The sequence below is a fragment of the Podarcis bocagei genome (assembly GCF_964188305.1).
Source record: "Podarcis bocagei genome assembly, chromosome: 8".
Classification (NCBI taxonomy): domain Eukaryota; kingdom Metazoa; phylum Chordata; class Lepidosauria; order Squamata; family Lacertidae; genus Podarcis; species Podarcis bocagei.
In genome coordinates, this window is record NC_138133.1 from 82,544,010 (window position 1) to 82,558,849 (window position 14,840).

General features: G+C 46.5%; 1 protein-coding gene across 1 annotated transcript in view; it reads left to right on the top strand.

Moving 5' to 3' along the window:
* Positions 1-13,641, top strand: part of TG (thyroglobulin) — a 178,058-nt gene extending 164,417 nt beyond the window's left edge. Inside the window, exons 46-48 of the mRNA XM_081206080.1 lie at positions 9,297-9,437; positions 10,762-10,955; positions 13,273-13,641. Coding sequence (XP_081062206.1) covers positions 9,297-9,437; positions 10,762-10,955; positions 13,273-13,373 — 436 coding nt within the window. The 3' untranslated portion in view covers positions 13,374-13,641. The remainder of the gene's footprint in view (positions 1-9,296; positions 9,438-10,761; positions 10,956-13,272) is intronic.
* The last annotated feature ends 1,199 nt before the right edge of the window (positions 13,642-14,840 follow it).

Below are 14,840 nucleotides of genomic sequence, written 5' to 3' on the forward strand. Positions count from 1 at the left end.
TCGGCAAGTCCTAGGCTCTGTGGTTTAACCCACAGCGCCACCCGCGTCCCTGTGAACATATTACCCATCACTTAAAAACAGCTGCATGGGTTTCCAGTTGTTTCCCAGGTAGGATTGAAGGTGCTTACTTGATTGTTTAAAGCCTAAATGGCTTGGGACCCAAATATATCCAGGAACATCTTCTTCCATATTGACCTCTCCATGCAGTAGATGAGGGCCACCTGGTGTGGCAGCCCAGAAAAGTGCCTCTTCCAGGGCAGGTCCTTGTCTCCCCAATGAGGTCCCCACCTCTGTATAATTTTAGTAGCCTGTTTGAAGACACACCTTTCTTGGGCAGGCACTTGAAGGAGAAGAGACTTGATCACTCTGGTCTGATCCACTTATAAGCTGCTGTTGTGGCTGGGAAGCTCGCTGAGTGATTTAGAACCTGAACTGAGGTTCGAAATTGCATGCTGGGCTCCAGCAAAAAGAGGAAAGTCCCTTTTGCAGAGGTTGCAGCTGAACTCCTGCCACAGCCGGTGCTACCAGTGTGAGGATGGGGCTCAAGCTAAAAGCACAGCCACCTGCCTTGCACTCACTTTCTGTGAGAAAAGGGCTAGAGAAAGCAGAAAGAAAAAGCACAGGGTCAGCTCATGGTGGGCGTAACAAGGGAGACATTAGAAGCAGTTTAAATATATGTTCATTCAGTGACAATACAGCCCTGAAATCAGGAGGTGTCTTGGCACTCAGGAAAATGAGGTCAAAACTAGGTAAGCAGACTTGGCTCAGCTTTAGTTCTCTAACCATACAGTAGTGAAGTAGAAGCCAGAAGCGATCCCTCTTCTTCGCGCCATCTTCCTGGCCCCTTCCAAAGTCTTCCAAATATCAGCAATGTTTTCTGCAGCTCCTCCAGACCACATCCACATTCTTAACATAGCTGCGGATTAGCCTACCGTCTTCCAGGCCTGGCCATCTCTTCCTGTTTTTATGCTTTGCAGTTATTGGAAGCTGCCTGACACCACATCAGAACTTTTGGTCCCTCTCACCATCAGGGCTTTTTTTCCAGCCGAGACTCCGGCACCTCTATTGCGTGGACTGGCAAAGTCCCCCCAACCCCAGGCGACCCCCGAGCAGAATAATGACTCAAGACAACGTGCTATGGGATTAAAATTGGCCACAACTTTATTAAGTTTCGGGAAGCAGGTGGGCTGTGGGTTACACCACAGAGCCAAAGGCTTGCTGATCAGAAGGTCAGCGGTTCAAATCCCTACGACAAGGTGAGCTCCCATTGCTTGGTCCCTGCTCCTGCCAACCTAGGAGTTTGAAAGCACATCAAAGTGCAAGTAGATAAATAGGTACTGCTCCGGCAGGAAGGTAAACGGCTTTTCCGTGCACTGCTCTGGTTCGCTAGAAGCGGCTTAGTCATGCTGGTCACATGACCCAGAAGCTGTACGCCGGCTCCCTCGGCCAGTAAAGCAAGATGAGCGCCGCAACCTCAGAGTCGTCCGCAACTGGACCTAATGGTCAGGGGTCCCTTTAACTTTACTTTATTAAGTTTCAGGTGTAGGGAGACCTTGGCCAGTGTGCAGTAGATTCGTAATCTGGGGAACCGGGTTCACATCTCCACTCCTCCACATGCAGCTGCTGGGTGACCTTGGGCCAGTCACACTTCTCTGAAGTCTCTCAGCCCCACTCATCTCAGAGAGTGTTTGTTGTCGGGGAGGAAGGGAAAGGAGATTGTTAGCCGCTTTGAGACTCCTTCGGGTAGTGATGAAGCGGGATATCAAATCCAAACTCTTCTTGGCTCAGGCATTGGGCATTTATCCTTCCCAGTCCCCAGCCGGGGATCTGGGAGACAGTGGCGTAGCGTGGGGGGTGCAGGGGGGGCCGGCCGCACCAGGCGCAACATCTGGGGGTTAGGGTTAGGGGGCGCAAATCCATGGGTTAGGGGGCGCAAATCCACGGGTTAGGGGGCGCAAATTACTTGCCTTGCCCCGGGTGCTGACAACCCACGCTACGCCACTGCTGGGAGACCCCAGAATGTGTGGGGATTGGGCTGGCTCGAGACAACATATGTTCAAGCAGAGAGCCCACCCCCCGTTTCGCCGCCGTCGCAGGGGAGAGCAATGACAACCTCTCGGCGTACGGCCAATGCCTCCCCTCAAGACCCCTTTAACGGGGAACCCTGGGATCACCGCCGCAAGGGTCACCGCTTCACCCCACCCCACCCCCCATTTAAGAAGATAGACAAAAGGATTCTGCCCAAGGCCTGAAACCGCCAAAGGTGTGATGTTTTGCTACGGGTAAGGCAAACCTGCCAATGCAGGAGAATTCCTTTCCGGCCCTTCAACAGCGACCATGACGTAGCAGTGCCCGCGTACCTGTGGAGAAAAGGTTAACTTGCAAAAGAAGACTTAACTGAGGGAGGGCAGGGTGGGAGAAGCTCTGGAGCCAACTGAGGCTTCGCAGGTAAGATTCACCTTCTGTTGTGTGGGCAGGGCGGTCCCTCCCCCCTACCTGGCCAATCCCCTGACAACGCCTCCCCAGGCGGGATTGGGCGATTGGCTGAGGTGGGCGGAGACCTCCAGGTATCCAGCCTGGGGAGGGTGAAGCCAGCCCGTACTACCGGGAGCCGCACTGGGATCCGGGGTCTGTGCGCAACCACGTGATGTGGGGAGAGGTCATTCTAATAGAACAAGGGAGGTGTTCATGAAGAGTTTCAGCACCTCTTTTTCTAGAAAAATAGCTCACCAGGACTTGCTATAGGGGTCAGCAAACTTGTTCAGCAGGGGCCACTGTCTCTCAGACCTTGTGGTGGGCCGGATTATATTTTTTTGGGGGGGGGAATGAACGAATTCCTATGCCCCACAAATAATCCAGAGATGCATTTTAAATAAAAGCACGCATTCTACTCATGTAAAACACCAGGCAGGCCCCACAAACAACCCAGAGATTCACTTTAAATAAAAGAACAAATTCTACTCATGTAAAAACACCCTGATTCCCAGACCATCCACGGGCAGGATTTAGAAGGCGATTGGGCCAGATCTGGCCCCCGGGCCTTAGTTTGCCTACCCATGTGCTATGGCATCCAAGAAAAGTCTCTGTAAAGATTCCCTCCAAAGTCCGCAGTGCGTGAGAGATGATCTGCTCTTCCTGCTCAGTTCCTGTTATCGTCCATTGTAATTGCGTGAGGGATCAGATCTGTGTAGCGTTGGCAAGGAGGGAGTCACCATCTGCCTCCCTATCGAAAGCAGGATCAAAAGTTGTCTGGTGTCCAAACATATCCGAATAAGCCGCTGATCCAGTGTTTGCCTTGAGCATCTTGTTAGCCCTCGATGTTCTTTGGTCACCGCGCTGCCAAATCCACAGCAACGCAGCTCAGGAAGCAGAGGGGATTTATTGCTTTCTCCTTGTAATTTACTTAATATGTATTATCAGAAAACTTGGCCAAAGGTGGGGGGGGGAGGAAGGAGGGGGGGAAGAGGCAGGACAAATGAAGAAAACAACTGAATTCCATCCACATATATAAATGGTTTTGGTGTCCCCCTCGTATGCTGTTCTGTTTACTGCTCACTGATAACAACACAGATGGCTAGACACCATAATCTCTCTCATTTAAAGATGTGCGGCTGAGATCAAAGGCTCTTCCGAATGTCTTTGCAAAGATCCATACTGCCCGTGGGTATCTCTTTCTTCTTGGAGAGGAACTGATGAGCACAAAAAGGACCACTGGCATATGCAGCTACCCTCCCAATTAAAACCCGTGAGAATGTTTTCGCCTGGTGTCTAAAAAGAGACAGCAATGGCACCATGCCTGCTTCCCTTGGGAAAGAAGACCACTGATGGGGAATCGCAATGGGGAAAGATTTGCCATTATTCAATATGGAGGCATAGTTGCTGAAATTGTTGGAGGCAAAGTTGATGCACTTAGAGGAAAAACTATTGCTGAACATTGCTGTGTCCAGTTCTGGGCACCACAATTTAAGGAGGAGATCAGTAAGCTGGAACAAGTGAAGTGTAGTGCAACCAAGATGAGCCAAGCCTTATGAGGAACGGTTGAAGGAGCTGGGTGCGTTTTGCCTGGAAAAGAGGAGACTGAGGAGAGATATGATAGCCATCTTTAAATTGTTGCGTATTTAGCAGATTAATTGAGCTGCAGAAAGCGTGCCGGGGAGACCACACATCCAGGAAACAATGAAGAAATGCAAAAGTATCTTTTGCTTGGCTTTAATTACAAAAACAAAAACGCCTCTTACATTAAATCTATAAGTATGACCCATCCATTCACCAGGGTACTGAGTGAGGTACATGCTGCTCTTTATATACTATACCCAATTGCTGACACAGCTTAAATTAACACAACTTAACAGCACCTGCTATACTGCTTCATAGCTGTAAAACTAGGTCATGATATTTACTCTGGCCTTTAAAGAGATACACATCCTGTGAAACAATAATGAACCTTAATATTTAAATAAACCATTCAACACAAATATCTCAAGGGTTGTCTCATGGAAGGTGAAGCAAGCTTGTTTTCTGCTACTCCAGCTAAGCATTAGGAAGAACCTGTTGACAGTAAGAAGGTGATGAACTCTTCTTCATTTAGGTTTTTAAGCATGGGTTCGATGATCATCTCTCAGGGATTCCTTAGTTGTGATTCCTGCATTGCAGGGGGTTGGACTAGATGTGAAATATACTCAGAGTTGAGAGTGGATTTCATTCTCTTCATTCAGCTCATAGTGGTGAGGAGGAATGGAAGTTCCCCCAGAATGTCTGCTTTATATACATTATTTACACAATGGGCCCCACGTGATTGGCTAATTCCGGGATTCTCCTGTAAGCCAATCAGGTCGCGGATTCACTTCCACCTGGAGCTGAATTGGGTGGCTCCTGTGGACCAATCAGACTGCTGCATTCTGGAGCCTATTGTTCTAGGACCAATCGGGCTGCTGCATTCTGAATCCTATTGTTCTAGGACCAATCAGACTGCTGCATTTTGGATCCTATTCAACTCAGTGCATAACAAGATGACTCTTTCAACTCTACAGTTTTATGATTCTATGAAATGTTGCCCGTGTTCTCCCCATTTTCTTTTAAAGAATTCAAGTTAATCCAAGGTGAGCTTCAGAGAGCTTGCCTGTCTCTGGGCATGTTTGCAATTCATTAGTTCCATATTGGCTCAGATTGTAAAGTGAGCACAAGGCACAAGCCACTCATTACAGCTATTTGTGAATAATGGCAAGTTGGCTACCCCTGCTCTAATTTAATCTCAAATATATTCCTAACTGCCCGCCCCCCAATCATAACAGAATTATGGTTTCCTTTTGCTAAAAAAAGAAAGAAAAGAAAGGAAAGCAAGATGACTTTACATGGTTGCAAAACAAAGTTTCCAGACTGCTGCTTTGGAGTGGGAACATAACTTCAGCATCTCATCATCGCTTTCTCTGGTTCATTTGACTTCTGTCTGAACAGCTGAAACCAAAACTATTCACAAGAGCAGCTAAAATGCAGAAGGCAAATACCTTAAGAGGTGAAATCATGCAGTGTTAAAGAGACAATGAGGTTTGGAAAGATTCTGCAGAAATGAGAGAAAAGTGCTTTGGTTAAGAGGTTATTATGATTATTCACTGGGAATGCCAGCCACTGATACCCAGGGGAAAATCCACAGGTTGAGGCAATGCCATAATATTCATGCTCACTAAGGGAAGGAGAAAAAACTGGCCACATAATGTGTTTTCTGCATTTTAAGAACCGGGTCTTTTAGTGTGGCAGCACCCACACTTTGGAACTCCCTGCCAATTGATAATCAGGCAGGCAACTTCACTGTACTCTTTTCGGCAGCTGCTAAACACATTCTTACCTACCCAGATGTTCAGAAAGTTGACATGAGTTTTAAGACATTTTTTAGTCTAGTGTTATTTCAACCTTTTGAAAGTTTTAAATCATTGCCATTAATTTTTCTTTCCAATGATTTTATTGGTTTATCTTTTTTTGCAACCGCTTTGAGGTTGTTGGGTTCTTGTTTTTTACAGTAAAAACAAACTTTTTCTTCTCTTACAATTATTTAAAATTGCTTCCTTGCTTCCTCCCAAAGGAGCCCTGGGCAGCAAACACACAAGCAATAAAACATCTTAGGAAATGATTCCAGTACAGATGTAGCCAATACAGGAAAGGATATCCTTGTGTTTTTTTTATTGATGAAACCTAATAAAGCCTCCATGTTCAGTTAGTGTACCCCTGAAAACTCAATCCAGAGATGAGCAGCAAGGAATCAACCTCAGCTTCTTGTTCCTCTTACTGTATCTCTTCCCTGAGCTCTTGATGTGACCCGGCAAATCAGTTCTTTTGACATCATTGCTGCCGTTACGTCTCTGAACAGACTTGTACTGTGGACAAACAAAACCGTCTCATTGTCAGTGCCCCCCCCTTCTATATCCCTGCTCCTATAGAAGCACTATTTGTGGCCGACATAACTGTAATACGCATGGAGTGAAGCAAGCCCATTACAGTGGTACCTCACTGTGTGGTGTAGTGGTTAAGCCAGTGTGGTGTAGTGGTTAAGAGCGGTAGTCACGTAATCTGGGAAACCGGGTTCGTGTCTCCGCTCCTCCACCTGCAGCTGCTGGGTGACCTTGGGCCAGTCACACTTCTGTGAAGTCTCTCAGCCCCACTCACCTCACAGAGTGTTTGTTGTGGGGGAGGAAGGGAAAGGAGAATGTTAGCCGCTTTGAGACTCCTGAAGGGGAGTGAAAGGCGGGATATCAAATCCAAACTCTTCTCTTCTTCTTCTTCTCACAAAATGAATGCCTCGCAAGATGGAAAACTCGCAAAACGAAAGGGTTTCTGGTTTTTTGAGCTGCTTCGCAAGACGATTTTCCCTATGGGCTTGCTTCGCAAGACGGAAACGTCTTGCAAGTTTGTTTCCTTTTTCTTAAAACCGTTAATACAGTTGCGACTTGACTTCGAGGAGCAACTCATAGCACGCGGTGTGGTAGCCTTTTTTGAAGACTTTGGTGATTTTTGAAGCTTTTCCAAAACTTTTCCGAAACTGTGCTTCGCAAGACGAAAAAAAACGCAAGACGAAAAAACTCGCGGAACGAATTAATTTCGTCTTGCGAGGCACCACTGTATTGTTCAAGCAGAATGAGTGAGCTCCGATCAAGCTTAATCCCTGTCTAAACATTCAGAGTTGGGAAAATATGCTTTAATCTGGTTTCAGATCTCTTCAGCTGCTGGTAAATAATTTGCCTTCCAGATGCAACGTTGTTATTGGTGCTTTTGGGGTGGGGCTAAGGACAGAAAGGCCCAAAATTGTGGTGTGAATGTGTGAATATATTAGGGCTGCCATATATCTGGTTTTCCTGGACACATTCGGGATTCAGCCCTCGGAAATTGCATCCGGAGGGCGGGAATTTCCGTTAAGCAGTAAAACGCCAGGGAAAACCAGGACATATGGCAACCCAATGCAGCCTTCCAAACAGCTCCAGTTATGGTTGTTGTTGTTGTTTAGTTGTTCAGTCGTGTCCCCATGGACCAGACCACGCCAGGCACTCCTGTCTTCCACCGCCTCACACAGTTTGGTCAAACTCATGCTGGTAGCTTTGAGAACACTATCCAACCATCTCGTCCTCTGTCATCCCCTTCTCCTTGTGCCCTCCATCTTTCCCAACATCAGGGTCTTTTCCAGGGAGTCTTCTCTTCTCATGAGGTGGCCAAAGTCTTGGAGCCTCAGCTTCAGGACCTGTCCTTCCAGTGAGCGTTCAGGGCTGATTTCCTTCAGAATGGATCGGTTTGATCTTCTTGCAGTCCATGGGACTCTCAAGAGTCTCCTCCAGCACCAGAATTCAAAAGCATCCATTCTTCGGCAATCAGCCTTCTTTATGGTCCAGCTCTGCAGCAGCAAAAGGAAGGCAGAACAAGAAGCAAATGCTTCTTGGGGGGGGGGTTAGTAGGGGAGACACCGGGCTAGAGCCCGGCTGGGCAGGCACCCCTCACTTCCATCGGGGCAGGTGGAACAACTCCTCAAGGGGACCTCGCCTCCAAACTGGTCCTTCCCTTGCTGGGCACTGGAAGGGTTGCCTCAAGTGAGGGTCTCCGAGAGGGGTCAGCACCAGGATGCTTCGCTGTGGAGAAACCAGGAGACCCTGCATGCACACATCCCACCCTTCAGGGAAAAGAGAGTTCAGCCACAGCACCACACTCCACTTCAGCCAGCTGCCTCACTGATCCAGAGTGAACCAGAGAAAGCTATGATGAGATGCTGAAGTTATGTTCCCACTCCAAAGCAGCAGTCTGCAAACTTCAGGACATATCAAGTCCTTCACACAGCACATAGTTGAACTATGGAACTTCCCTCCCACCCCCCAGAAGGCAGTGGTGGCCAGAAATTTGGATGACTTTGAAAGAGGATGAGACAAATTGATGGAGGAAAAGGCTGTCTGTGGCTTCTAGCCAGGACGACTCTGCTCTGTCTCTACAGTTGGAGACAGCAATGGTTCTTAATACCCAGGGCCGGATTTAGGTTTGATGAGGCCCTAAGCTACTGCCCTAAGCTGTCCTTTGTCAACAACAAACTGTCGCGGTTTTTTTGTGTCGAATATATGCTGTATGGTAATTTATGGACCTAATAGGTATCTCAAGCCATTTGCCTATGTTGCCATGCAACTAGTCCATGCAGAATGTAGGCACTCTATATATAGAAATGAGCAAACCAGTGATATTTTAGGGAGCTGGCTAGCAGGCGGGGCCCATGACTTACATCATAGGAGCCTACACAACACAAAACACTGTTGCTGTATATAGGTTTTTTCCCCCCATCTTATATTTTGGAATTGTACATCCAGGTTTTTTTCCTTTAATTTTTTTTGGGGGGGGGCAAGAGAGTGGGGCCCTATAGCTTGTTTAGCTTATACATAAATCCAGCACTGTTAATACCTGTTGCTGGAGAGCACAATAAGGGGAGGGTGTGAACACCCACATGTGTGTCCACACCAAAATACAAAACCTGCAACATCAAGCTTTTAATGTTTGATGGATTACTGTATTTTAATAGCCTGTTGGAAGCCACCCAGAGTGGCTGGGGAAACCCATCCAGATGGGCAGGGTATAAATAAAATGTTGTTGTTGTTGTTATTTCTTCCTTCCTTTTCTCCTACATCCTTTGCCAAATCTATGACTTGAGTTCTGTCTCCCACCATCTCCTTGTCTTCTGCAGCTGCCGCTTCTAACCATGGAACTGTTTTCTCACTTTCTCCATCCGATAAGACCACCGCTGTTGTTTTTCATCCAGTCTCTTTCCTTATTTTTCTTTCAAGCTCAAGCCTGGAGTTACTGCCTGATGTCCAGTATGCCTTTGGGCTGCCTTTCCATCCCCAGTATGAAAACCAGTATACTCCGGAAGCGAAGACCCTCTCCTTAACGGTCATACAGTTCCTAGCCAACTTCATAAGATCTGGGTGTGTATTGAGTTACTTGGAAGTGGCTGCACGGTCAGTTTTTCCATCCCTAACAAAGCTTCTGAACCTCATTTCTTCTTTTAATTAGCTTTTGTTAAAGATGTCCTTGTGTATCGAAGAAAGAAAAGTACATATAGTCTCTGCACTATATGTCTTTTTCATTGTTTTTTACATCCAGGATAAGACACTGTTGTCATTTCCATTATGCGATTGGGGAAAAAGAGATGGGGGATATTGATCTTTCATTCTATTGCATAGTTTTTGTGCAGGGTTTTTTGTGTCACCATCAGACAGTGTATCTGTGACAACCAATAAGCTGGTCTTTAAATGCAGGGAAGTCACCACAGAAGCCTCCAATCAGCAATTTGGCAAGAAGCATTTTTAAGACACCCACTGATATACAGCAAGATCAGTAGATCATGGTTATTAAAAGAGCAAAAACTTTACAGTCAGTCAAGACCTGCTTCTCAGTTCAAAAGCTGATTTCCCAATCCTAGCTTTTGTTCTGTCAGTTTTGCTTTCCTGGAAGTTTTCTTGTGTAGTATTGTTGTCAGTAAACAACAAGCTGGGTACATCGAAACGCTCCGCTGTGCAAGCCGTCTCGCAGTTCCTCTTGAAGCTTTGCAAGACAGCTCAGCTCATTTGCAAAAGGATGGCTTTTCTTAAACCTGAGCTGCTGGTGAACCCTGACAATTTCCAGTGAGTACTAGGGAAGAGGAACTGTTGAAAGATGAGGCAGATTACACAGTCAAAATAAAACTCAACTTCCCTGCACCCTTGAAACTGTTGCCAAGAACTAGCCAAAGAAGAGATGATTCTCCCAAGAACAATGTTGTTCGGATGAGGATTTCTGTTTTTGTTTTGCTCTTGTTGGAATGAACCATCTCCCCACCTGAGAATACGATGATAATGACGACTCACCTGAAGGCATTGTTGCTGGGAGAGAATTCGTGTAAGGCACAACTTTAGCAGAACAACATTAATCCTTTGCTGGGTCAGAACAAAGTCCATCTAATCTACACTGCAACATTTTGTGTGGGCTACCTACTTTTAAAATGAGGCTGCATTTAAAATTGCATTTTAACCTGTATTTTAAATTGGGTCCCCACCCCTTTTAGTGTAATTTTACTGGTGTTAGCCGCCCTGAGCCTGGCTCTGGCCGGGGAGGGCGGGGTATAAATAAAATTTATTATTATTTTTATTTGTAAATAATGGTCATGAGAGTATAGATACATGCCTATTCTCTTATGTGTTAAAGGCTGTTGCACGAACTCTTCATGATGCTGGCTGGTTGAATAACAGCTCTTCCTCTTCCTTTCTTCAGAAACCCAAATGGCCCTTATAAGTTCTCCAGAAAAATGACTGGGGTTGCATCCTCTTGGCCTATGTTTCGAGCAGATGCTGATGGAGACAACTATAAGGAATTTACCGCTTCCTTTGAGAACCACAAAGGGCTGAAGAAGGCCGAATGTTCATTCTGGTCCGATTACATCAAAACCCTCAAAAGTACCTTGAGCTGTAAGTGCACAGTGGAACACACACCTTTTTCTCTCTTTGGGCAGTGATGTTCAGAAAGGTTGCATCAACTCTACTTTTAGCAGTGCTGCTTTTCCTAGCAAAAAAGGGTGCCTGAACTCACCATGAACGCCTCCCTTGTTTTCTTATAATGGCAATGGCGCCCACCTGAGATGTGCCGGAACTGAGTTTCAGAGAGTTTTGGCTGGGGGAAAAAAACCTGACTTTTAGTACAGTGGAACCTCAGTTTTTGAGCGTCTCGGAAGCCAAACGTTTTGGTTTTCAGACGCCGAAAACTTGGAAGTAATTGCTTCCATTTTCGAATGTGCCTCAGAAGTCGAACGGCTTCTGAGGCACATTTCTCAATTTTCTCCGTTGAAATTGCTGACCGCCCATTAAGCCTTGGTTGTCAAACGTTTCGGAAGTCGAACGGTCTTCCAGAACAGACTATGTTCAACAACCGAGGTTCCTCTGTATATGAAAGTTCATTTCCAAAACATCCCGCTAATTCTGGTTCATGTTCATCCTGTTACAAAGCGAACTAGTTCAGTTCGCAGCCCAATTCAAGTTCATCTGCATGATCTTTGGAAGAGAAGGGGGCGGGTCTCCAAGCTTTCAGAATATGACAAACCACTGTGCTGAACTGTAAATTATACTTAAGAAAACTTCAGCTCATACACACACAGTGGAATGTGAATGGTCTGATTTATTTCTCCCCAACAATTGTGATATTTAAGCTTAAGGGCCCAAAGTGTCTAAAGCATTAAAAAGAACAACACATGTATGACAATGACCTTGAAGATGAATTGCAAATTGTTCAAAGTTCTACCCTGCTCTTCTTAACATTTCCTGTTGAGGTCTGTGGTAGCAACAGGAGACAGGTCCTTTTCTATGGTTTGCATGGCAAGTTCCCGCCTCCCCCCAATGGAAATAAAGACACAAGGCACCGTTAATTAGGTTAATGGGCAATAAATGGCCACAACTTTATTGGTTACAGGTAAGAGCGGTATTGGCTTAGGCATTGGTCCTATCGACTATCTGATTTCAGCCTGATTGCTTGAAGTCTGGGAAGGGTTAACACCAATCGGGGGAGTCCTGCTGATGCACATCAACTAGGAAGTCCCCCGAGGTCACCGCTCGGGGGCATGCCTTAGGCCCTAACCTCCATAGGCTTCAGACAGGGCCACACCCCCTGGAATCCTTTACCGGACTACCCTTTGACCTGTGGGGGAGGTGATGGCACTTCCTCCCCCCCCCTCATCTACATAACAATACCAGTACCAATGCCTAACCCCCAATGCCAAGGAAGTTGTGACGATTTGCTACGAGGTAGGTGAAAAACTAAGTGGCTGGTGCCAATTTGCCAAGTGGAAAAAATTCCTACCAGGCCCCATAACGGCGACCAACCAAGGTCCATAGCAAGGTCAGAAGAGAAACCTTGAAGGGTGGCAGGGTGGGAAACTGGTGAAGCAGAGGCGACAAAAAGAGGGAGATCCCCGGCCGCCTCAGTGTAATATAGGGCAAACCATGCCCCCCCCCCCGACCAGGTGATTGGCTGGTTAGGGGATGACGCGACCGGGGGATTCCCTCAATCGGCGCAGGGGCTGAGATCAGCCCCCGCGCATGTGGAGAGGGTGTGAAGCCCGCAAGACCACCTCCTCTTGAATTCAAAAGTGGCTTTCTCGCCATAGAAGAATACTTTGCAAAAGCAGAAAAAGAAAAATACTAAGGGCAGGAGCCAAAATAGCCCAAAGAGGACTGAGCCACAAAAAAATTGGTACATATTACTCAGAAAACCACAGAAGAGGGGAAATGGAGTGAAATGGGATAGCTGGAGTCAGGTACATTCTCCACTGCAACATTTTGTGGCAGATCCCACTTATAAATAATGCTCATTTGTTTGTTTTTTAAATTCAGAAAGTTAACAGCGCTTCAGAAAAAGAACTTACAATCTTTGGAACCCCAAATATTCCTTCAGGCACTGTATTTTTCTGGTCTATTTTGATGCAACACTTCTGAGACCCTAAATCACTGTGCTTTGTCCGTGTGGTATTGTTGCACTGGAATGTTTTGCTTGGCCTTTGCTGCCAGAAAACTCACAGATAATTGAATTAGCATTAAATAAATGATTTATAAGTTCTACCGTGGAATTTGCTGGCAGCCTGTTCAATAATTATTAGCTTGCTGCATTGTTCCCAGACAGCTGCCCAGCAGACTAATGTGACACAATAATTAGTGTACCACATTGGATTCAATGAGAAATAATGATTTGCACGAGTTTTTCACGGAGTGATGCATCTTGTTTGCGTTGTGGTTGCAGGCAGACGAGAGCCGCCCAGCACAAGCAAGCCTAGCAGTGGATTTCTTTCCAAAACCACCCAGAAGAAGCCACTTGGAGACAAGGTGGCCTACAAGAAATAGAACCAAACACTTCTATTGATTTTGGATCGGCTGGATGAAATCAAATTACTACAGATCTGCGGGGCGTTGGAAATCATCTCGCTAAATCACAAAAGCGTGTCTGCAATAGATTACTGAAATTTCAAGTATGGTTGCCGTCGACACAAGATGGGCAGGCCCCAAAAGCATACAGGCACTGCAGCATTCAATGAATCACATGTGCTGGGTATCGGTGCATCAAATTGAAATCGTAGCACTCAATAAAGCTTCAAAAACCTTTAAAAGAGAATTGGCTTCTTACTGTTCTCAAAGTGGCATACCCACAAACTCAACTTGTGACCTGCGGTGTCGGGTGATTGGTTAATCATAGAAGCATAGAATCATGGAGCTGGAAGGGACCACAAGGATCCTACAATCCAACCCTCTGCAATGCACTATAGGACACAGGTGGCGCTGTGGTCTAAAGCTCTGAGCCTGTTGGGCTTGCCGATCAGAAGGTCGGCAGTTCGAATCCCCACGATGGGGTGAGCTCCCATTGCTCTGCCCCAGCTTCTGCCAATCTAGCACTTCGAAAGCATGCCAGTGCAAGTAGATAAATAGGTACCACTGTGGCGGGAAGGTAAACAGCGTTTCCGTGTGCTCTGGCTTCCGTCAGGGTGTTCTGTTGTTCCAGAAGCGGTTTAGTCCTACTGGCCTCATGACCCAGAAAGCTGTCTGTGGACAAACGCTGGCTTCCTCGGCCTGAAAGTGAGATGAGTGCCGCACCCCATAGTCACCTTTGACTGGACCTAACCATCCAGGGGTTCTTTACCTTTTACCTCTTCTGCAATGCAGCAATCTTTTGCCGAACATGAGGCTCAAACTCATGAACATGAGATTAAGAATCCCATGCCCTACCAATTGAGCTATCCCAGCTGACTTGGAATTGGCTCTATGTTTACAGTCTTCCTTAGGAACTGTTTGGGAGGGGGGAAAGCCCATTAGTTTATCTGAGAGGTTTTCCCCAGCTCCTAAAGTTGATGCGTGCACACTGAGGATACCACACATGAGTGTCGTGATATTGCTCCCTGTGAATGGTAGTTTGGTTTTGCTCACCTGTGCCCAATCCAGAACAGTGGGGATGAGAGAGAGAGAGAGAGAGAGAGAGAGAGAGAGAGAGAAATTCAACTGCTCAACTACTCAACTAGGCGTACACTAAGGAACCAAGAGAGGGTTTAGATCCTAATGGAGAACAAGAACAACATAAAACAGTTGTGGAAAAAGTAAGGTCACACCCACTGTCAGCATCCGGGGGTCAAAAGGCCAGTTGACTAGGCCCCAGCTGGATCATCTCCCTCTCAGCCTTTACGCTGTGGAGATTCATCGGCTCTGACGTAAATCAGCGACTCAGGCTTGCTGCCTTGAGTACACTATACGTAGCAGAGTAAACTGCACAACAGAAGAGGCTGGAGGCTGTGTGGATACATACTAAAACTATGGATTTATTAT